Here is a 25,705-nt window from a genome sequence, read left to right on the forward strand (position 1 = left end):
AGCAATTTATCTAAGTAAGTAAGTGTGTTAGTTAGACAATAACTAGAGGCATTACAAACACAAAGGACATATAGTGGTTCGGTGCACCCCAGCACCTACATCCACTCCTCAAGACCTCTTGGGAATTTCACTATAATCCTACCGATTACAGCCGGTTGTTTTACAAGCTCACAACCCAACTTGTTGTTTTACGAGGTCACAACGAACTCGGTCGGTTTTCCCAGGCTCACCGACTAGAACCACTCCGATTGTTTTCCCGGGATCACAATCAAACCCTTACACATTGGTTTTACCCTCGGCTCACCAACAAACCTAACACCGTTGGTTTTCCCTTTGGCTCACCAACAAACCTAACACCGTTGGTTTTCCCTTTGGCTCACCAACAAACCTTAATCCCTTGATTCAATCCCTTGATTGAATCAAGTTACAAGATATTAGAAACAAAGTTTAAAACAAATCAAAGCTTCTTAAACAAGCAAATATAGTAATATAAACAAATAGAGTAAAGAGAAGCCCTCAAACGAGTTTTGAAGATGGAGGAGCTCGGCTTCTTCTTTACTTGACCCTCTTCTGATTTGGCACGAAGTAGAGGATCACCGAGGCAGCACACGGATGGAGAGGAAGCTTTGGGATTGTCTTGGATGCTCTTCTTCTCTCTATTTCGCTTTGGATGGCCCTTTTGTGCTTATGGGAGATTTCCTTTGTAATCTCTTTGAGATCTCTTTCCTAGATGATCTCTCCCACTTCCATAAATTCTCCCCAAGCTCTCTTCTTGTTTTTATAACTTTAGATGTCGTGGAAACAGGAATATAGCCGTTAGAGACAAGAAAAAGAGCCGTTGGACACAGTCTGCACTTCCTGACAATGTTACCGTTGGGATCGGAGTCGACTCGCGCGATCAGGAGTCGACTCGCCTGTTGCAGGAGTCGGCTCGTGCTTTACTGGAGACGACTCGGCCACTGTTCCAAATTTGAATTAAAGTGCATGCCTTGACTGGGAGTCGACTCGTCTTAACCTGGAGTCGACTCGCCAACTTCTGGAGCTGACTTGGCAATTTCGGAGTCGGCTCATCCACTGAAGTCCGTGGATCCAATTTTGAATTTGATCCACTCGAGTCGACTCGACTGTCCTGGGAGTCGACTCGAATCTCAGAGCCCGAACTCCCGATCCTCTGTCTTTTGGCTCGTCCAGTCTTGGAGTCGACTCGAACTTCCTCGGAGTCGACTCGGCTCTCAGTTTCCGAAACTTGGTCTTCTGCCTTTTTGATGTGAAGCTGTCTTGGAGTCGACTCGAGCTGTCTGGGAGTCGACTCGAATCTCAGAGGCAGTAACTTGGTTTTCTGTCTGTTGATGGTCGCGGAGTCTCGGAGTCGACTCGTGCAATGTGGGAGTCGACTCGAATCTCAGAGTCCCAAAAATGCTCTCTGACTTTTTCCTTATGTTCCGCTGAGAGTCGACTCTTGCTTTCTTTGGAGTCGACCTACCAACCATCGGAGTCGACTCGCGTTCCACTGGAGTCGACTCGAATCTCAGACCCGAAAACTGCTCTCTGACTTTTCTGCCTGTGACTCCTAGGAGTCGACTCAAACTTCTCCGGAGTCGACTCGGTAAACATTGGAGTCGACTCGAAATCCTCAGGAGTCGACTCGAAGACTATTCTTTTGAATTTTTTCTTTGATTTTACTCCTCCAAATTGAATCCTTTGAACTTTAAACTTAGGCCAATAAAGAGCTTTGGAGGCCTTCTTGTGTTCTCCCAACTTGCTATGTTCCTTGCAAAATAAATATCTTTCTCCTTGCAACATAAACATTAGTATCTATACTTCAAGGTTTTGTGATCATCAAAATCAATCTATGAATCAATCTTTGGGTCATCAATCTCCCCCTTTTTGATGATGACAAAACTTGGAGTATATGCAATATAAAAGATATTGATTTCTAGAAGTAATACATAGCTAAGTTGCATGAAGTGGAAAACATATATATTTAAAAACATACTTCATGATAATGCTTTAGATTTAATCAGCTTAACACAATCAACATATTTAAATTTTAAGCTGATTTGTATTCAATTCAAAGTAATAAAGCATTATGAGTATATAGCATATACTTAGATATTTCTCCCCCTTTTTGACAACATCAAAAAGATAGTGAAACATTAAGTACAAAGATCAGAGCAGAACACATCGAGTGTGAATTCAAGAGGTTTTTTAATTTGATACCACAGATAGTTTTCTAATCAAGTGTAGGTGGAATCTTCCTTAGGTTAATTCAAGAAGTACCACAAATGATATTCAAGGAAAAATATGAGTGAAAATCTAACCTCTCTTCATCATGTTGGATCATTAATTCTTAATGACTTCAAAGTTCTTATATGATAATAAGAGCATTGGGGCACAAATACCAAAATATGAGTTTATGCAATTTTTGATACATCTTTGAGCTCTTTTAAAGACTTTCTTTTATTCCTTTAGAAAATAAGCATAATTTGATACATAAAATAATGAATTGGCACAAAATAGAAGTTCTAAAGAGCAAGCCAATTAAAACTCATTAGTGAAGTTCAAAAATAGATTTTCTAAGAGATACTCAAGAAAATTTAACACATTATTCTCCCCCTTTTTCATTAAATTAGAGGCTCTTAAGATTTGCAATTTGGTTCATGAGTGATGCATGAGATATATTAACCAAATAACATGCCTCAAGGTGTATCATAAAAATTTTCTTTCTCCCCCTTAATTGATCATTCCATTTAAGAGTTTAGAATTTTAAGATAATGTTCAATAAAATTGTCAATCTCAAAGATATGTTTTCTATAAGTTTCAGCTTATTTTCATAAGACTCAAGGTTTGAGATAAGACAATCTTTATAGAACTCATCTCAAGGTAATTAAAGCATGTCTTGCAATATAAGGAGGTTCATCAAAATCAATCCATAAAATTCAAAGCATGCATCAAAATAAAGTGTCTTTGGGATAGGATACTGAATATCTAAAGCTCCCCCTCAAAAGATGCATTCTTCTTTAATCATTTTAAATTGTTGAATTTCAGATTTTAGTGATAAACGTGAATAACACTGAAATTCTGTAATATCGAGAATGTAGAGTAATCTAGTATTATTCCAAAATTTGTAGTAATTACTCTTTCTAATCCTTTACGAACAAGTTATGCTTTCTCTTAATCTTAGAGAAAATGTATAGAAATATTAATCAGAAAATGATTCATTTGAAGCTTAGTTTCTTTCAACCGTATTTACATTTTCTTTCTTTTAGAATCATTTGAGTGAGCTGAAATATTTCTAGCTTTAAGATCATTCACTCTATTAATAGAAGTGTTTAATAATGTAGGAGAGAAAAACATATAGATGATTATTGAAATATATATATTTTTAGAACTCAATATCTTAATCATAGTTTTTCAGCAATGTATACATGAAGCACAATAAATCTTTTTAATATCAAAATAAAATCATATATTTAGAAATTTTTGTTTGCAATCAAGATCATCGAAAGACACATCATTTGAACCAATATTAGTATACTTTGAAGATAAGAAATGATATGTTTCGGATGCGTATCGGAGCAATCACCAAAGGCATCAAAATTAATTCTATTTTTCCTAAAGTAAGACTTTATTTAAAAAATCACATTTAGTTTAAGCTTTTATACAATAATCAGATTCTGAATTTCATAAAGATTTTCAAAAGAGGCTTTCAAAGTCATAATTTGAGATATGGATCTTCTACATTGTAGCTTATCTTAAATCATTACGATTGAAAACACATATTTCAAGCATATTCAGAATATTTGTATTTATGTTGAATTTTGGTATGAGTTAGCACATTATATACCAAAGTTAAGCAAGTTGATGGATAAGACAAACTCAATTCATTTTGCCTAAATAGAGATATCCTTCTCTTCTCCTTTTTTTTTTACAAATTTATTTAACTTTCAGATTTTAACGATGATTGTGAATAACAAATCTGAATTTTCTTTTCAATAAAACCAAACAAAAGATGTTATGTAGCATTTCAAACATTCAATCAAATTGTCCAAGCATGAAGCATTACAAAATATTGAGAATCCATAATTTAAAGCATCATGCCACATGCAAAATATATTATGTGTTAAGTCATGCATTAGAATATTAAGAGTAAGAATATCAAGGATCAAAATCAATTCTTTTCAAATAAACTCCCCCTATTTAAATATAATTTTGCACTGATTTCATCCTTAAAGTGTGTTTTCAAGTGATTTAAAAAAAATTTGACTTGATTCTTCTTATATACTTTCATTTACTTTATCTTTCATTTATAACTTTCTTATGCTCTATACTCTATTTGCTCCCTATCCGGTGGAGTTGGAAAGGGGCACGAGGTACTACCACTAGCCTCCTTCTTGTGCCGTCCCTAATATGCCCTACACCGAATAGTTGGGTCAAATAGTGCCGGGTACTACCACTAGCCTCCCCATTGGCACCATCCCTATGATGAACAATATAGAAAGGTTAAAATGTTTACTTCAAACTCTCCCTGTTTAAGTGTAATTAATTATGGATTTTATCCCTTCCAAAAGAATGCTCACACAAGTCTCACAAATGTGCCGAATATATTATGCTTGTTTTGCTTTTCCTTAAGATTGAAGTATTTGCCTTTACTTAGATTTTACTTCTCTTGAATGATATCCATTTTCTTTTCTTTATCTCTCTCTCTTTTGTTATTCTCAAGTAATTTACATGAAAGAGCAGAATAAAGAAATAATCTTATGTATCATATATATGTATATCATGCAAACAACATTTTCATTATGCTCAGGGATTCATAACTTCTCACAAGTTATTTTACATCAAAATTTTAAGCATATACTTGTGTATTTCATGGTTATGATATAGGCAAAGAAATAATTTAGTTTGGGCAAACCATGAAACAGTTTCTAAAAGTACAAGTCAGTCAATACACATATAGACATGATATCAAAAATTAATAATTAAAGAATTTAATCATGCCAAAATAAGATTTAAGTTATTGACTTTGCTCAATTAATTTGTGAGAGAAGTATCTAGAATTACCAATTCATTCTGCATTCTTCAGTCAAATACCTACTAGATTCCTTATGTATGAACTTTTGGCTGAAGAAGATTCTCTCTCTTGTTTGCATGTGAATATTTATTGTATCTTACACGGAGATATCCTTCAAGTTGAGATCTTTCATTTTCTTGCTCAAGGATCCTGCATTATTAACAAACTCCTTTTCTTTCTTGAAAGAAGGTCTTTAGTTTCTTTAAGATACAAAATATTCATTCAACATATAATTTTTTTTTTAACTAGATGACTCAACATAAGGTAAGACAATAGTTGAATATTGAGTCACTTTACTTCAAGAGAATGCCTAAATATAAGCAAGCACATATCACTTGAACTAAAGAGATAGTTTCATTAACCAAGATAGTTCAAGGACAAGCATGTGAGGCAATAGAAAGATTTATCGAGGTCAAATCAATTTCTTATTTTCAAGATCAATTTAGTTTGGATTCTATTTGCTTAAGATAATTATTAATAAGATAAGTTAGCCTAGTGTTAATCAACTTATCTTAAACGTTTGTTTCTATCAAAATTCAGAATATGATTTATTTGTTATCAATAAAATATGATTCATTAAAGTTAGATTGAAGTCTTGCACAAGGTCTTATAATGAGCATACAATCTGGTCTACTAGCTGTATGATAAAATAATTATTCTATCATGCTTCAATACAGCTTTAAACAATAGATCTACTTTGCTCATCCTTTACAATTTCTACAAGATGGGGTCATAGATATACCTTCTTCACGCCAATCTTCTATAAGAGTTTTCTTGTGGACTAACGTTGGTCAATGAAGATCCCCTTTCCTGTTTGTCTTAATTTGGAGTTTGAGAGAAGGTGTTAATTCATTCATCATATTTCAAACTCACCTTGCAATATAACTCTTCATTAGTAGAACCAAAAATGATGTCATCAATGCATACTTTGAGCAAATAAGATTTCACTAATTCTTCTTTTTGATCCATAGATTTATCACTATTACTTTCTATCAAAAAGGTTACTTAAGCTTTAATATCATGCTTTTGATGCTTGTTCCAAGTTATATATTGCTTTATCATATTTGTAATGAGTGTTTTCAAATATGGTGGTTATTTAACATATATCTTCTTTAATAAAATAAGTACCTAGGAGTGCATTCTACACATTCATTTGATAGAATATAAAGCTCATAAAGCAAGCAAATGATAATGGTGATCTTTACTTCTAATCATGCAAGAATCAAGATCTATTTCATCTTTTCTTGATTTAGTCTTTTAGTAGTCATGTTTTTCTTCATTAAGTGCATTTCTGAAAAACTTAATTTTGTTATAATTATTAACAAGTTTTCAGATTGTTATATGTAAAAGATTAACCATATATAATTTGATCTTAGTATCTTGACAATAAATCATTAGTCTCATAGAGAATAAGACGACTTGATATTTTTGCAACTAAAATCTTTTCATTGAATATTCTATATGCATTGCTTGATGAATGATATCCAAGGATAGACATATCTCTATCAGATTTGGCATTATTTTTCATAAGAACATATCAAGCATAACATGTACGACTGAAAAATATGAAAGATATGCAATGGTTCATTTTCCATTTTTCAGAAGATCAAAAGGAGTTTTCATCAAAAATAGATCTAATAGAAATCATATGTATGACAAGCAGTGATGATAGCTTTTTTTAAAAAATCATTTAAGTAGATGACTATCATACACAATTGTCTTTTTCATTTCTTCAAGAATTCTATTAATCCTATTTTACTTAAGATGTCCTTGGTGCTGAAAATATTATTTTTCTGTGCACAACTTAACACAAAATTGGTTTTCAATCACTATGCCATGATTTCATAGTTTGCAAACCTTTATCATTTGATCGCTTCTTGTGAGTTTGTGCCAATGCAGAAAATATTTTAATTTGAGTGCCAAGAACAAGGCTAATGTAAGCTTTTGAAAAAATTAGTGTTGGAAACAACATCTCTAGATTTAGAAATTATTTTTGTTTGTTTCCTTAGTTAGCATGCATAGTAAAACTTTGACCTTTAAGAGGATAATCTAAGTAAGCCTATGGCAAGGTCTTTTGAGATTAAGTACATACTAGCATGAGTTGATTTTGTATGCTAAAGATGGTTTCTTTAATCTTGGTATTCATAGTGCATATATTCAAAAACATACCAAGTACACATTATCATATCTATGATCAATAAACAATAATGCCATGGATAAAAACTCTCAATCAAGCATATAGAGAATTCATAGAATTATTCTTAATAAATTAATCATTTTGCAACTTATCCAATAGTGAGTAAAGTATACTATAAAATGAAGTGATTTGATTATATTTCCAAAAGTATTTTCTATATCACAAAATTGATCAATACATGCAATTCATATTTTAATCGAATACTAAAGTAATTTCAATATGAGAGGATGCAATAATAACTTATATCATTATTTCTTTTATTTAACTCATTCTTCTTAATTACATTTTAAATTCAATTCCTTAGCACATGTCTAGAGCACCCATTGTTTAGATAACATCTTTTATTAGAACCTTGGATAGCTAGACATACTTGCTGAAGAATAATCATATTTTCAACTTAGGAACCCAAGCTCTTTTGGGTCCTTGTAGGTTAGCTATAATTGTTCCTTTTGTAACCCATATTTTCTTAATAGCTATTTTGTCCATGAATTTACAGATTTTAGGACTACAAGGGATGTATTTCTGTATCCTCTTGTTGAATTTAACAAACTTAGATCGAACATGAGTAGTAGAAAAACTTTCGGTTTTCTGTTTTTCCCTTTTAGGTTCATCAAATTTGTAATGTATAGATTTAGGAACAACAGAAGAGATTTTACTTAGCTTTTGTTTATCAGTATTATAAGAATCTGTTTTAGAATAATTAAAAACTGTTTTAACAAACATATTCTTAAAAGATTTTTGGGTGTACCAAGGTTGATATCCTAATGTAGCTTTATCAAATTCAGCTCTTTGATTATTTATCATTAGGTTCAATTTTTCAGAGCTGAGGGTAAATCTTTCAACAACAGGTCTTAATTTGTCAACTTCTTTAGTTAATCTTCTGTTATCTTCTGAAAGTAATTCATTGTTTTTCTTAAGTTTATCATGACTTTTAGTGAGAGATTGATCTCTTTGATTTAGTTCTTGATTTTCTTTCATTAAGATTTCAGTTTTACTAGTTAGTTTCAGTTTTTCATCTATTAGAATTTGATTTTCTTTTGAAATTTTCAGATTTAGTTTCTTAAGATTTTTATTCTTTACAGCTAATTTTCTACATTCACTATACAAATCGTGAAAAGTATTTAATAATTCATCATAAGAGAATTCGTCTTGAAAATCATTTGAGGTAAAAGTAGATTCAGATTTTACCTTGTCTTCCTGTGCCATAAAGCACAAGTCCGTTACCTCTTGTAGTTTCTTGGAGCTAATATCATCATTGTTGCTCCTAACTTTTATTTTCTGGCTTGACTCTTTCTTGGTCAAGGCTTTCTTCCTTTTTATCTCTTTCTTCCTTTCTTCTTGCTTCCTCTTTTTCTTTGTCTTTAGGAAGCTGATTTGCCTCGGAGTCGACTCGGACCTTATTGGAGTCGACTCGGTTATCTTGAGGGTCGACTCTGAAATACTTGGAGTCGACTCGACTGAGGTGGGAGATTCAACACCTTTTTCTGCAGTCTCATTGTTAGAATGTAATTGAAGCACATGAGAGCTAATCTGAGATTTATCATAAATATTTTCTAAAGTATCCCAGATCTCCTTAGCAGATAAGCATGCAGAAATTTCATTAAACTTTGTTTCTTGAATAGCACAATATAATATGTTCATAGCATCAGCATTCAATTGTGCTAAGTCCTTTTCATTAAAAGTTTGAGAGAGTATGTGAAGATCATTTATTATGATTTTCCATAAGTAATAGTTTTGTGATTGAATAAAGATGCGCATGCGTATTTTCCAATGTGTATAGTTTATGCAATTAAATAGTGGAGGTGTATTAATTGAATGTCCTTCTCCTAGAAAACTATCTATTTGAGTTGTCATGATCTTTGGCTCTTGATCGTGAGATCAATGATTAAACTTAGAGCACCTGCTCTGATACCACTTGTTGCCCAGTAGATACAACCCAAGAGGGGGGGTGAATTGGGTCTTTCAAAACTTTTATGCTACTTCTAAAACTTTTTGATTAACTATGCTAAGTTGTATAGATGCACAGTGAAAGTTAAACTTAGCAAGGGTTTGATGTATAGACTTCGACTTGATTAAATATGCTTGCAACTAAAGGATGTGCGGATAAGAATTAAGCAAGCAATTTATCTAAGTAAGTAAGTGTGTTAGTTAGACAATAACTAGAGGCATTACAAACACAAAGGACATATAGTGGTTCGATGCACCCCAGCACCTACATCCACTCCCCAAGACCTCTTGGGAATTTCACTATAATCCTACCGATTACAGCCGGTTGTTTTACAAGCTCACAACCCAACTTGTTGTTTTACGAGGTCACAACGAACTCGGTCGGTTTTCCCAGGCTCACCGACTAGAACCACTCCGATTGTTTTCCCGGGATCACAATCAAACCCTTACACGTTGGTTTTACCCTCGGCTCACCAACAAACCTAACACCATTGGTTTTCCCTTTGGCTCACCAACAAACCTAACACCGTTGGTTTTCCCTTTGGCTCACCAACAAACCTTAACCCCTTGATTCAATCCCTTGATTGAATCAAGTTACAAGATATTAGAAACAAAGTTTAAAACAAATCAAAGCTTCTTAAACAAGCAAATATAGTAATATAAACAAATAGAGTAAAGAGAAGCCCTCAAACGAGTTTTGAAGATGGAGGAGCTCGGCTTCTTCTTTACTTGACCCTCTTCTGATTTGGCACGAAGTAGAGGATCACCGAGGCAGCACACGGATGGAGAGGAAGCTTTGGGATTGTCTTGGATGCTCTTCTTCTCTCTATTTCGCTTTGGATGGCCCTTTTGTGCTTATGGGAGATTTCCTTTGTAATCTCTTTGAGATCTCTTTCCTAGATGATCTCTCCCACTTCCATAAATTCTCCCCAAGCTCTCTTCTTGTTTTTATAACTTTAGATGTCGTGGAAACAGGAATATAGCCGTTAGAGACAAGAAAAAGAGCCGTTGGACACAGTCTGCACTTCCTGACAATGTTACCGTTGGGATCGGAGTCGACTCGCGCGATCAGGAGTCGACTCGCCTGTTGCAGGAGTCGGCTCGTGCTTTACTGGAGACGACTCGGCCACTGTTCCAAATTTGAATTAAAGTGCATGCCTTGACTGGGAGTCGACTCGTCTTAACCTGGAGTCGACTCGCCAACTTCTGGAGCTGACTTGGCAATTTCGGAGTCGGCTCATCCACTGAAGTCCGTGGATCCAATTTTGAATTTGATCCACTCGAGTCGACTCGACTGTCCTGGGAGTCGACTCGAATCTCAGAGCCCGAACTCCCGATCCTCTGTCTTTTGGCTCGTCCAGTCTTGGAGTCGACTCGAACTTCCTCGGAGTCGACTCGGCTCTCAGTTTCCGAAACTTGGTCTTCTGCCTTTTTGATGTGAAGCTGTCTTGGAGTCGACTCGAGCTGTCTGGGAGTCGACTCGAATCTCAGAGGCAGTAACTTGGTTTTCTGTCTGTTGATGGTCGCGGAGTCTCGGAGTCGACTCGTGCAATGCGGGAGTCGACTCGAATCTCAGAGTCCCAAAAATGCTCTCTGACTTTTTCCTTGTGTTCCGCTGAGAGTCGACTCTTGCTTTCTTTGGAGTCGACCTACCAACCATCGGAGTCGACTCGCGTTCCACTGGAGTCGACTCGAATCTCAGACCCGAAAACTGCTCTCTGACTTTTCTGCCTGTGACTCCTAGGAGTCGACTCAAACTTCTCCGGAGTCGACTCGGTAAACATTGGAGTCGACTCGAAATCCTCAGGAGTCGACTCGAAGACTATTCTTTTGAGTTTTTTCTTTGATTTTACTCCTCCAAATTGAATCCTTTGAACTTTAAACTTGGGCCAATAAAGAGCTTTGGAGGCCTTCTTGTGTTCTCCCAACTTGCTATGTTCCTTGCAAAATAAATATCTTTCTCCTTGCAACATAAACATTAGTATCTATACTTCAAGGTTTTGTGATCATCAAAATCAATCTATGAATCAATCTTTGGGTCATCAACGATGCTTCGAGTCGACTCGACTGTAGCTCGAGTCGACTCTGACAGTCCAGACAGAAACATGGTTTTTCGGCCTTTCTTCTCCCGGGTCGACTCGACGGACCTCGAGTCGACTCGACTGTTCCCGAGTCGACTCGACTGAAGCTCGAGTCGACTCCGACAGTCCGCCAGACAGAAAACTATGCAGAATTGATTTTCCTTCAATTCTCTTCATCACCAAAGGTCTCCACATACCCCAACAATCTCCCACTTGGAGACCTTGGGTATATCCTCTTGTTACTTGGCTCTCCTCTGTGCTCCCACTGAAACTAAATCATCCTAGTGAAATAGGTACGATGCCTCCTCAACGTCTTCAAGCATGAAGACCAGCAGAAGCTGAACAACTCCTCATCTTCTCCACCGTGACGACCTTCGTCAACATATCTGCAGGATTCTGACTTGTATGAATCTTCTCCAACTTGACGAGTCCCTGCTCGAGCAATGACCTCACGAAGTGGTACCGTATGTCAATATGCTTCGTCCTTGAATGGAAAGCTGAATTCTTTGCCAGATGAATTGCACTTTGACTATCTGAATATAACATGCAATCCTTCTGCTCCTTCCCAAGCTCCTTCATCAAGCCCTGAAGCCATATTAGTTCCTTGCACGCCTCTGTGGCTGCCACATACTCCGCCTCCGTAGTCGACAATGCAACAACTGGTTGCAACCTGGAAATCCAACTGACGGCTCCACTGCCCAAGGTGAACAAGTACCCTGTCGTGCTTCTCCTGCCGTCCAAGTCCCCTGCCATGTCTGAGTCCACAAAGCCCTGTAACTGGATCTCAGAACCTCCATAGCACAATGACATGTGCTCCGTGCCTTTTAGATACCTCAGTATCCATTTGACTGCGTGCCAATGCTCCAAGCCTGGGCAGCTCATAAAGCGACTCACAACTCCCACTGCTTGAGCAATGTCTGGTCTTGTACACACCATAGCGTACATCAAGCTCCCCACCGCCGATGCATACGGGAATTTTGACATATTGAGCTCCTCCACCCGCGTCTTCGGACTTTGTCCTTTTGAAAGCTTTAAGTGGGCACCTAGTGGTGTGCCAACAGATTTGGCACCCTCCATGCAGAATCTCTTGAGTACTCGGCTGATGTACTCCGCCTGAGATAGTCTGAGGATATGTTTAGACCTATCTCTGCTGATCCGCATCCCAAGGATCTGTTTCGCTGCTCCTAGATCCTTCATTGCAAATTTTCTTGATAGCTTCAGCTTCAATTTTGCAATCTCATGCATGCTAGCTCCTGCAACTAACATGTCATCAACATACAATAGCAAGATAATGTAAGATGTACCAAAGTCCCGAAAGTAGCAACAGTGATCCTCCTGACATCTCCTGTATCCTATCTCAAGTATGTAACTATCGAACTTGAGATACCATTGCCTGGGTGCCTGTTTCAAACCATAGAGGCTTTTCTTCAATTTGCAAACCAAGTCACCCGTGCCAGCTGCAATGTATCCCTCCGGCTGCTGCATATATATCTCCTCATCGAGATCTCCGTGAAGAAAAGCTGTCTTCACATCAAGCTGCTCTAAGTGAAGATCCTCTTCTGCCACCATGCTCAGCACCGCCCGAATAGAACTCATCTTGACTACAGGAGAAAAGATCTCCGTGAAGTCGATACCTGCTCTCTACTGAAATCCTTTTACAACAAGCCTGGCCTTGTACCACTTCTTCCCATTCTGCTCTTCCTTCAGCCTGTAAACCCATTTGTTTGACAGTGCTTTCTTCCCCTTGGGCAGATCCACCAAATCCCACGTTTGATTCTGCTCCAATGACTCCATCTCATCATCCATGGCCAACTCCCACTCCTTCCTGGTATCAACCTCCAATGCCTCTGTGAAGCATTCAGGTTCGCCATTATCTGTGAGCAGCAAATAACTAAGAGTCCCATCATACCTTTGAGGAGGCTTCCCATGAGTACTACGAGTGGACCTTCTTAGTTGTGGAGGGGGTGCCAATGCTTCAGGTTCTTGCTCTGACTGAGTCTTCTGACCAGAATTTGTAGACTCCTCTTCAGGATCCACAAAACACGGCTCAACAGATTTTGTTTCTGATTCAGTCCTCTGCTGCATTTTCTCATTGAATACCACATCATAACTACGAATGATCTTCCTGTGTTCGGGATCCTAAAACCGATACCCAAACTGTTGACCTCCGTATCCAACGAAAATGCATCTTTGATTTGGCGTCTAGTTTGCTTCTTTGACTTGGATCAACATGGACATAACTGGTACAACCGAATACTCGTAAGTGTGCCAAATCAATCTTCTTTGCTGTCCATGCTTCCTCAGGAATCCCAAATTCAAGTTTCTTTGATGGCCCTCTGTTGATCAAGTAGGCAGCAGTGTTAACTGCTTCCGCCCAAAACTGCTGTGGCAATCCAGCATGTATCCTCATGCTCCTGGCACGCTCATTAATTGTTCTGTTCATCCTTTCAGCAACTCTATTTTGTTGTGGTGTCCCTGGAACTGTCCTCTGCCTGACGATCCCAGCCTCTGCACAGTAGTCCTCAAACTCCCTGCTACAATACTCACCACCGTTGTCTGATCTCAGGCATTTTAACCTCCTTCCTGTCTCGAGTTCTACCATTGCCTGCCATCTCCTGAAGACCCCAAATACCTCTGACTTGTGCTTCAAGAAGAACACCCAAAGCTTCCTGGTAGCAGCATCAATAAAAGTAACATAGTACTGAGATCCACCAATGGAAGAAACCGGTGCAGGCCCCCACACGTCCGTGTGCACGAGATCTAGCTTTTCTTGCTTCCGAGGTTTACCTTCTTTGTTGAATGAAACACGCTTCTGCTTTCCGAGAATACAATCCTCACAGAAGTCCATCTCAACATTCCTGAGACCCTGCAGCTTTCCCAACTGGTGCATCACCTCCAGTCCCTGATAACTCATGTGCCCAAGTCTGCAATGCCGTAACTTGGCGTTCACATCTGCTGCAGCAACTCCAATAGAGTTCTCTGTGCCGTTGGTGACATAAAGTGTCCCAACCTTCTTGCCACTAGCCACCGTCAACGAACCTCTGGATATCTTCCACTGATCAGCTGTGAAAGTAGCCTTGTACCCCTGGCTCGCCAACTGTCCAACAGAAATCAGATTCCTCTGCAGTTGAGGCACGTGCCGTACGTCCTCAAGCTCAAGTGAAGATCCAGAAACCAACTTCACTTCCGCGCTTCCCCTTCCTTGTATGGTGCAAGGCTCTCCATCCCCTAGGTAGACTTTGCCCAAGTCTCCCTTCTCATATCCTCCAAGAAGCTTCCGTTGGGATGTAGCATGGAAAGACGCGCCCGAGTCTATCACCCAAGACTCGTCACAGGTAGACAAAGATAGAACGAGGGCATCCATATCACCGTCTTCAGCAAGATTTGCCAGATCCTTGCTGACTCCTTCGGTGTGGTCGCCTTGCTTCCCTTTAGGAGATTTGCAATCCCTCCTAAAGTGCCCCGTCTTCCCGCAGTTCCAGCACTTCGCTCCCTTGTTCTGAGGTGCTCGAGACCTGCTGGATCTCGACTTCGAGTCGCTTCGAAATCGACCGTCCTTCTTTTGTCTTCCCCGGTCAGAGGTGTTTAGTGCACTTCCAGATGACTCCGTAGCTCCAGAAGATTTCCTTCTTGCTTCTTCACTCAGAAGCACTCCCACAACGTCATCAAAAATCAACTTCCCCGTTGCCGAAGAGTTGCTCACCGCCATCACCAGGCCCTCCCAGCTATCAGGCAATCCGGAGAGGATTAGCAATGCCCGAATCTCATCGTCAAAACTAATCTCCACTGACTCCAACTGGGCTGTGAGTCCATTGAACTCGTTGAGGTATTCTGCTACGCTGCCGCCATTTTTCATACGAAGATTAAGCAACCTCTTCATGAGAAATACCTTGTTTGATGCTGAGGGTTTCTCGTACATCCGCGACAATGTTGCCATCAACTCCATCGTCGTCTTCTCGTTTTTGATGTTGAATGCCACTTGGGATGCAAGTGACAATCTGATGGTGCCGAGCGTCTTCCGATCGAGGACCTCTCAGTCTTCATCGGACATCTTCTCTGGTTTCTTTGCTCTACCTCCAAGAGGTAAATAGAGATCCTTCTGGTAAAGGTAATCTTCTATTTGCATCTTCCAAAACCCGAAGTTCGTGCCATTGAACTTCTCAATTCGCAACTTCCCTTCATCCGCCATTGCAGAATAACCAATAGCTCTGATACCACTTGTTGGCAGCGACCCGCACCGGAACCCACTCACACCGGCACTGCCCACCAACGTCGGAAAACAAAGAGAGAATAACTCTCTCGCTCCCTCGACACCGGACTCAAGGATCACCTCTTCGCTTATCCGTACGAAGGGCAAAAGATTACCCTGGTATCAGTAAGGGTAAAGCACTTGAGCACCGCAGCGGATTATCAAACACAAAAGAAGAAGGAAGAAGAAGATAGCAAAGCAAACACAAAGATGTAACGAGGTTCGGCTACAAATAGCCTACGTCCTCCACCGCTCCAAATCTCAACTAGGATGAATAGATTACAGAGATGGCACACACCCGAACGATCACACGAGATCGCTCTACAAGAGATTCACACAGAATTCCCTTTGCACAAGAAGTAGGATCCCAATCCTCTTCTTCTCTAGAACCCTAGCCTCACAAACAAGAGTCTCTCTCAAAATACGGCCAATCACCTTACCCTAGGGCTCTCATGAGTCCTATATATAGTCTCAAGACCTTCAGATGATCATAGCCATCGAAACGCCACCAAAAACACCAAAAGAAAATCGTCCGTACGATTTTTCGCGAGCCCGAGTCGACTCGGCTGTGGTTCGAGTCGACTCTGGCACGTCTGGACAAAACTGGCACGATCTAGAGTCGACTCGACTGTAGCTCGAGTCGACTCGACGATGCTTCGAGTCGACTCGACTGTAGCTCGAGTCGACTCTGACAGTCCAGACAGAAACATGGTTTTTCGGCCTTTCTTCTCCCGGGTCGACTCGACGGACCTCGAGTCGACTCGACTGTTCCCGAGTCGACTCGACTGAAGCTCGAGTCGACTCCGACAGTCCGCCAGACAGAAAACTATGCAGAATTGATTTTCCTTCAATTCTCTTCATCACCAAAGGTCTCCACATACCCCAACAGAACGGTGGTTACCAACGTTACCTTGTTCGGTGTAAAGGTCAACCAAAATCTGATGTGACGTGGATTTCCAAAGCACAATTGCAGGGCCTTGACCCCGATCTTCTGGAGCAGTACGACAATCGGTCAGACCTGTACTCAACGGGATCGAGTTTTTCTCATCCGGGAGGAGTTGATGGGGACATCAGAGCTCTTCATCCAGATGATCCTGAGCCCCCGGATTGAGTCAGATCCATTTATTTGCATATTCATTTTATTTTTATTTCTGGGCTTATTTGCATTTTAGGGCTTATTTGTGTTATTTGTGGGCTTATTAGGAGTTATTTTTGTGTAAGGGGGTTTTATGTTAATTGTGTTTATTTGGCCCTATATATAGGGGACTATTTTCATGATTAGGGTTTTAATGAATGATTAAGAATTTCTTTTCCCCCACATCTTATTCTTCTTCCTCCTCCTCCTCCCCTTCTCTTCTTCCTACGTCCCTAGAACCTCTTCTTCCTTCTCCCTCTCTTGTTCTTCCTTCTTCTCCTCTTTCCCCACACTTGTGTTACATCAAAAGTATTTATATTTGTTTATTAATTTTATGCCATGAGAATTTAATTAATGCGAGACAAATTCTGATTTTTTTTGGATCTTTCCCGGATCATACTCTTGCTTGCGACTCGATTCTCATAAATTGCTAGTGAGCAGAATACTCAAGATGCAAAAAATAGTATGGTAGAGACACTCGTGGTCAATTATTAACAACTATTTTCTCCATTGTAGCAATATTTGATTTTCATTACTTACATACATTTTTCATAGATAGATTTATCATCTCTCTAAGATATTTTTTAGTACAATTATTATATTTTCTACAAATTGTCACTCTTCTATTTACATTTATTATGCATCCAACCAATTTAAAGTTTCTATAATTAGTGGAGTTATTTTTACTTTTCTATTTTGAAAAGTAAAGAAAAAAGTATAAATTTTAAGCAAAGAAAAATAAAAAGAAATGCCTTCATAACTAATTTTCTTAAATCTCACATCCCTTCCCACTCCACTCATCCAATCGCTCTCTCACTGAGATCTCGCACATGCATGCATGATGTCCAAAAATAGGTTTTGTTTTTGGTGCTTGTTTGGGAGCGAGAAACCAAGAGGAGCATGAAGATTTTTTGGCTGCAATATAAACAATTCTTAGAAGATATCAAGACTAAGCACCCAAACTTTGATATCCACTGTAACAACCCAGATCCCTACCCAAAAAAGCTAGCTAGAAGGTATTTTTTTAAGTTCTTTAATCCTATATAAGCATCTAAGATCTCTCGCTGAATAACTAATATGGAATTAAACACACGCCCGTACGGATTCTTACGTACTCCCTCTATTTTAAGCCTTGATGCCCTCGTCCGGCTAAAATTTTAAATCTATTCAAATCTAACTAGAAGCATCACGATCGGTTTATAATCAACCTTAATGAGCTTATACTGCAGTATCCCTTAGTCCATATGGGGCATCAGCTAGATCTGTTCTGATATCATTTGTAACAACTTAGAACCTCATCCAAAAAGACTAGTCGAAAGTAGTTTTTTTAAGTTTTTTAATACTATATAAGTATCTAAAATCTTCAAGCGATTAACTAATGTTGAACTAAACACATGTCCGTATTGATCCTTAATTACATCCACTCTCTCCCTCCCCTCACTCTTTTGGCCTCCAGGTCCGCTCTTCTCCACCCCTCTGGCTCACCTCCTTCGATTATACCCTCAAACTCCTACCCAATGCGTCTGCCATAGTATTTTCCTACTCTTAAACTCCCCTGGCCCTAAGGGAGAGACCGAGATGTAATTGGAACTTTGAGATGGAATTTTTCAAAGACACGGATTGAAGAGGAATTCTTTATATTTTCTGTATCATAAATTTATAACCTTTTAAATTCAGATGATTGGTTTGACTAATATTGAGGATCATGGGTGCAAATGAGAAATATGTTGGGTCCTCTTCTCTGCCTCCTGGCTCCTATGGGATGTCTTCCGCCGTGTTTTGGAATCATTTTGTTACAACTGCGAAAAAGCTGGTGATTTAACGAAGTTTTTGATTGTTTGGTCCAATGATGTTCTGACAAAACGAAGAAAGCAGCATGGAAAAGAATTATCCTTGCCTCGAAAGCTTTTCAGTGAGATTTCACCTACGGTCTCAAAAAACAGTCCATTAATTGTTGTTATAGGTGTGTAGCAAGTTTAGAAGACAAATCTAACTAGTTTTATCCACATTTGGCATGGATTAGACTCTGGTCTATCATATGTATTGACATTGTGATTTAGATTGTACCAGGATAACATAAACGATCTTCAAAAGTGTAGTATTCGTTATTTAAGCGTAATTGCTAAGAGGAGACAAATGTGAATCTTAAGAATTTGTGTAATTTATAAGGTAATTATTTACTGACATAATTCTAGTTTCATCGTTTATCTTCTTAAAAATTCTGAGTGAAGCTTAGTTGAAGCTCAGACACCAGCAGATCAGAGAATATCAGTGAGAAGAAAATAGCAGATGAATTCTAGCCCATGGAACACTACAGTCTTAGCCACATGCGACGCATGCAAAGTGAATCATGGATGGCTGCAATCACATGAGAGAGAGCATTAGTATCTGTGGTTCTCACCCGAATTCACTATTTTTGTCGTGCACTAGTATTGAATTGCTCTCTAAGAAAAAGCTGAATCTGTAGGATGTATGCTTCAAAAGCAGAAGGCGCATATATATGAGAACTGGACTGGCAGAAATATTAAGACTTTGGAGGTCCTCTCTCAAACCTATAGTATGGAAAAGGATGTATCCTACAGCTTTTGTATTTTAATCTCTCTGTAGGTCATACTCAGAGGTTTGTAACTAAAGTCGCTCTGTTTTAACCATGATCAATGCATTTTAAAAAAAAACAAGAAACAGTAGACTTGGGAGTTTGCTTTTGGAATAGCAAAGCACCAGTGGCATATATGGCTGTGTCCTTGGGAGAGAAAACGAGGAAGCAACATGCCTACCCACCCGAGGCCCCTTATTTTAATGTCGCAACACGTTTGGCCTCATTTGTATTAAGTAAATGTAACCAGAAAATGTCAAACAAAGGACGCAAAGAATACTATAACATCGAATGACGGTTAACATGTTTTCCTTAAAAAAAAAACACTGTTGCCACTAAAGGTCGGCCGGTCCAGACACGAGATTATTAGAGATCTCGGTATTGAAAGAATATTATCTAAAATTTACTATTTATTATCTAAAAAAATAAATTGAAATAAAAAATTTAATATCTATATTTTTTTTCTGAAAAATCAATTGGTAAAAAGCTTGTATAGAACTAAGTGTGTGATGCATAGCGTCCTAAAAATGTGATTCGCTCCCTACGTGCAGGCTTGCGAAGATATCATCCCCAATATAATAATCCAGCTCAACTTAATCCTCTTCTAATAAGCATAATCGCTAGGAGGCTCAACCCAAATTACTCCTTTAGATGTCTAAAAAGGAAAAAAAAATGAAAAATGAAGAGAAGAAGTCTCTGTCTCAAGAATCCCTTGGAAAATAGAAACTGAAATAGAGAAAGAGAAGTGAGTAAGAGAGAGAGAGAGAGAGAGAAGATTGATTGATTCTAAGATGTTGGACCCAAAGCCAATTTATAGACTCTATCCGGATGATCGAGGAGACGCTACATTTTTCGATATATGCGATGTTTCGAAAATATCGTAATCTTTCATAAATCAATGTTCTTGTCTAAAGAGTCGTTCGATACGCCCTCACCCCACCCTGCCTCGTCATGCGACGCGCACATACATGGCACGATCGGTTGAGCTGAGCTGAGTCCGTGCATACGTGTGGTCACCAGCCCATTCCCATAAAGCTCGATTTGGGCTTCTTGGGAAATGATTTCCATTTAAGCAAGAAGAAAACTTGCTTTCACATATCTGATATGGGACTAAAAAGAAAAGAGTTTTAAAATCTTTGAAATACTTAACATCTAGGAGATAAAATTGGTTTTATTTTTTTAAAAAATATTTTTTTATAAATTAAACTCTAACACTTGGCTCATCTGCTGTTTGGATCGGAAATATCGGATGGAGTCATTATATGTCTCACGGCAATGATCCAATGGTTGTTGCACTCGATCGATGATGATTCAAATATTGAGCACCTCTAAGTGGGCATTGGATAGCAGACGAACTACTTCGACCGACGCTCCAATGTTGGCTCTGACCTGAAATAACAAAAGCAAAGAAGATTACCCATTAGGATGTATCCAGCTGAAGATTCTCTAATGCTTAAGTCAAATACGGCTCTCAAAAAATAGAAGAAGATTAGAGAGAGGAAGAGAGGTAATGTAAGAGAGTCGAAAGAGAACTTATCTAGAGGGCTCCTATTAACGCAATATATAGGCACGAGTTAAAGCCTGTCTAGTAGTCCCAAGTTATATGCTGGTCGATATAGTAAGTACTCTCGTATACCACTCATAAATTATGCCTATGCTTCTCGATCTTGAGAATTTGCTTAGGTATCATGTCTGTTAGGAAACAATTAATGGTCACCACGACTTGCTCCAAGCTAGAGGAAGAGGGAAGAGTTGAAAAGCAAAGAACTCGCCACGCACCTTCTGGATTGACCATATGGTATGTTTTTAATGGTCAGCCTGCAGTTAAATGGTCAACTTTCATTAATCGGTTTGCCTCATCGGCAGAAGTTGGTTTCGAAATGTATCATGACCCTTAACAACAACTTAGACAAGTAGGTCTAGGAGGAAAAATCTACAATAATTAATGAATGACCCTTAGCAGCAGCTTGAACAATCAGATCAATGTCTTCGTAAATTTAATTATGGGCGAATTCTTTGACCCTATATCTTAGCTTTGTTAGAGACCTCCGTTTTTAATAGATTAATTCTACAGGGATTGCTTGCTGTCCTTACTACTACTGCAAACAATTTAAGTCTTCGTTCATGGTCATGAGCATCATTTGTCCTATAACATTGCTAAGTGAGATACTCTACAAATGTCACTTCTTCAATGAATACATATTTTTTTTTTCATAGAAAAATAAATATGTTCAACTAACCTAGCTTTCGATTACAAGAGAGCAAAAGAAGAGATCACTGTTCGAAAGTTGAAATCTATTTATGAAACGGGATCATAATCATAGATGACTCCATGCAAATGATGGCAGCCGTTCATCAAATGCATGGCATCAGATGGAGTGATGTCGGGTTAATAATAACTTTTACACGTACCTGCTAGTTAAAAGATGAACTCTTTAAGAACGTCCAGCGGTGCAGGCCTGACACCTTTTTAGGTAGGGCTGTCAAACGGGCCGAGCTGCTCGGGCTCGGCTCGGGCCCGGCTCGGTAAAAGCCCGGCTCGAGCTCGGCTCGTTAGTCAAACGAGCCCGAGCCCGAGCCCAAAATGAGGCCCGTTTAAAACTGAGCCCGAGCCCGAGCTCGAGCCCGAGCAGCTCGCGAGCCCAAACGAGCCCAAAAGAGAGCTCCAGCCTCCAAGCCTCCAACCTCCAAAATCGAATTGGATTGGGACTTAGCCCGTTAACCCAAACCCACGTTAATCCTTCCCTCCCACCTGACTGGCTGACCACCTCCTCTTTTTTTTTTCTTTTTTTCTTCTCCTTTCTTATGGGTTTCTCCAGAAGCTTCCGGTGCCCTCCCCTCTTCTCTTCCGGGTGTCCCTCCCCTCCTCCCCTCCGGGTGTCCCTCCCCTCCCCTCTCGCCTTTCTCCTCCGCCGCCGATGCCGAGCTCGCTGCCATGACCGCCATTTCCGCCATGCCGACGATCCACGAAGACGTCTGCAACGTGGCCGACGACAAGCGCGTCTCCCTCCTCGTCGTCCCCTTCCACAAACACCGGGCTGCCGGCGGTGACGACAGCGGCCACATGGAGAACGTGGGGCCCGGCTGGCGGGCGGTGAACCAGAGGGTCATGAAGGAGGCTCCGTGCTCCGTGGCCGTCCTCGTGGACCGAGGCTTCGGCGGGGGCGGGCAGGTGGGCCCGGCCGAGGTGGCGCATGGCGTGTGCGTGCTGTTCTTCGGAGGTCCCGACGACCGGGAGGCGCTCGAGCTGGCCAGCAGGATGGCGGAGCACCCCGGTGGCCCGGCGTGAGGGTCACCGCGGTGAGGTTCGTCGTCATGGACCGCGAGCTCTCCAGATCCGAGCTCCCTCCGCCGCCCTTCGTTCGTCTCAGAAGAAGAAGGTGAGTCATTCTTCTCCTTTTTTTTAATTTCTTTCTATCCTTCTTTCTTCTCTTCTTCTTCTCTTTCCTTCCTTCATTCTTCTCCGACGAACCGCCGGAACTGAGCTCGGCTGGCGGCTGCTCGTTCTTCTCTCCGACGGTCGACGGAGACAGGGACGGGGATGGCCGGATGGGGCTGGGGATGGGGCGGGCTCAGGCAAACGAGCCGCCCGAGCCCGAGCCCGAGCCCGAGCCCAATACTGGGCTCGGTACCGAGCCCGAGCCCGAGCCCAATACTGGGCTCGGTACCGAGCCCGAGCCCGAGCCCGAGCCGGGAAGTTGGTGAAACGAGCCGAGCCGAGCCTGCGGTGGCTCGGGCTCGGCGGGCTCGGCTCGGCTCGTTAACAGCCCTATTTTTAGGACGGGAAGCGCTCGGCGATTTCAGTGATATAGTTCCTGAAGATGGCAGAATCCAGAGACAACCGGCCAGAGTAACGCATTGCTGGCCCGCAGTACCCACCCACCGGTTCACGTGCCCACTCTTTAGACCCAACCCCGTTTCGAGGTCCACCAAATCAACGGCTCTAGATGAATCAGAGCCCATGAATCTCCTGTCTCTTCCACTCTTCCTCCCATCCCATGAAACTATTGGGTAGGGCTTGTATCTTTCGCGCGAAAGAAGGATTCACCTTCCTTCGCGCAAAGAGACCGTTGGATCATCTGACGCACATATCTCAAAGCGATTAGCGGGTGATTCAACGGTGGATTCGCACGAAGGATTGTGAATCCTTCTTTCGCGCGAACCCGAAACTATGCGCCCATGACCTTCACCGTCCCTATCTACTAAAATAAATAGTTTTATTTAGCTCGGTGTCGGGAGAGGGGGGGGGGGAGAAAGGAGAGGAATTTCTTCAGCCGCCTTCTCTTCGCTTCCTCGTCTTCCAAGAAGGTTCAACAGCTCATCTCTCTGGCCGCTAAGACCAAGATCTCCTTTTCCTCAGATTTCTTCCGGCGAAAACGAAATGGTACGCGCTCTCGTCTCCCTTCGCTTGCTCTCCCCGTTCGGTTCCTTTTTCGTCTAATTTTTGCTCCTCTTTTGGTTCAAACGGACGACGAGACTTCGAAAACCGAAACGCTATCGTGTGAAAAATGCAGTAGGATTTTGAAATACTTCATACAATTCGCTTCTCTTCTTTTCTTCCTCTGGTGTTCCCGGATCTAAAGCTCCGATTTGATGCATGTTGCTAAATATATTCATCTGATAGGAATTGTGTGCGATTCTGGAGTGGTAGAATTTTGTGATAAGATTTTTGGTGTCATTTGAAGCAAGATTGTAGAGGTGAAGCTTAAGAGTAACTCCGCTTTGATATTGCTGGAAGTGATAACCAAAATCAAAAGCCAGTTTTTGCTGTAATATTCCACAGATCAAACATTGGTTCGATGAGGCAAATGGAATGAAACGGAGGGATTTTGGTGGGATGGAGCTCGAATTAATTATAAGCTACTACTGAGGAAATGCTCAGATCCGAAGCAGAGAACTTGGATTTTTTTTTTTTTTGGATACAAATGATATGAGTGGATTTGATCCATGGGAATTTGTAGCATTTTGAGCTCCAGAAGTTCCAGGAGCATGGAAGCCGTGGGAAACGTCCGCAACAGGTCGTGTGAAGGGAATTCCTTTTTAGTAATCATTGATCGGAATCGCGTTCCGAGAGGGAAACGCTCAAGCTCGGATCAGTACTGGAGAGGACGGTAACGTAAGCAGCCCTTAGCCTGTTCCTGTTGGCTCTCACGAAGTCTTCTAAGCAATGGAATCCACTTGACCGGGGTGATGGCTAAAGCCTAACAAAGTTGTTGCACGATTGATCGAATCTAGCCGTTCGCTGTAAGTTGATGGACGATCGGCATTAATTTAAGCGTGGGACCCCTAGAAAACCTGGCCCAAAGAGTTCATTCCTTAGTCTTTTTTGGTGCCGTTGGATTCGGAAGGGTATCACGTGTTCCATTTTGTCTTGATCCTTTTCTTTTTTCCGATTGACTTGTTTTGGTCCTCTTCGGTGATTTAGCCTTTTTAGCACCGTCTTAAGTGGCAGTGTCATCACTATACTATTATAACGGCTATTGCAACGATTTCAGTCATCCCCACAATTATTATTAAAATAAATAATATGAATAATATATCCATAATTATTTTTTATTTTTAAAAAATAACAGTTTTTATTTACATCATAATGTGTTAGTTAAAACCTTGGTTTTGAGCTCCTTTATGCTCTTTAGTTTTCCTTTTCAACTGGTTCGGTGGGACATCATAATCCATGGTATAAACTAAAAGATAGACAATGAAACCCCAATTATGGCACTCATGTACTTCCTTGTGCAGAGCTGGTTCCTGTCAAGCCAATATATTATCTCATCTAACTGCCTGCGCCATGCCTGATAATGATATCCGTGTGATATCTTGTACATGGATGGGGGAGAGGAGGAATTTGGAAAGGTCTATTTTAGGCGTATTGATATTGGTTGTTAGAGGTTTGGAGCTAGGGTCATGCAATATGTCTATATTCAAAGAATAATTTCATTTAGAAATGACTTCTATTATCTTAAAAATATTAGTTTCTGATATCACGTTTGATATAAATTTTTGATCAAAATCCCCCCACTGACGTGGGGCCTGTTTGGAATCCTAGGTAAGATATCCAATGAATATATCCTAACAGTAGAAGGTGAGGGCAGGGGCAGTGATGGAAGAAAAGAAATCTCACCCAATAGGTGGAGTAACCAATCATGCAATGTAAAAGTAAAATACTCAAGATACCACATTCCATTTATGTTATGTTGATTCATATGATCTTGCATTGCATATAAGACCCCCTCAAAAATCTTAATTTTTCATCCATATATGTATTCCATCATATCCTTAAGTTTTTAGGATGAAGTAATCATGGGATCAAAGTAGAAGCCGGTGAATGTCATAGTCTCCAAATGAGGAATCACACGTTCACACTCTCGAGCTTTCCTTCTCGACCATGTGAGATATGCTAGAAAGGTAAAGCACTAAGACTTCCAG

The 25,705-nt window shown here is 40.2% G+C and overlaps 1 protein-coding gene across 6 annotated transcripts in view; it reads left to right on the plus strand.

Moving 5' to 3' along the window:
- Positions 1-23,251: 23,251 nt before the first annotated feature.
- Positions 23,252-25,705, plus strand: part of LOC120105068 (uncharacterized) — a 33,516-nt gene continuing 31,062 nt past the window's right edge. For 3 of the 6 annotated variants that reach the window (XM_039117143.2, XM_088706839.1, XM_088706845.1), the window contains exon 1: positions 23,252-23,663. Coding sequence is in view for 3 of the 6 variants with exons in the window: in XM_088706843.1 (XP_088562969.1) it covers positions 23,661-23,663 (3 nt within the window). In the remaining 3 variants the exon portion in view is untranslated. The remainder of the gene's footprint in view (positions 23,664-25,705) is intronic. The other 3 variants (XM_088706846.1, XM_088706847.1, XM_088706843.1) reach the window with 2 other exon arrangements.

This window comes from Phoenix dactylifera, chromosome 11, assembly GCF_051530095.1.
Source record: "Phoenix dactylifera cultivar Ajwa chromosome 11, Ajwa_hap1_PhDact_Kaust_v1.1, whole genome shotgun sequence".
In the NCBI taxonomy this organism is placed as follows: domain Eukaryota; kingdom Viridiplantae; phylum Streptophyta; class Magnoliopsida; order Arecales; family Arecaceae; genus Phoenix; species Phoenix dactylifera.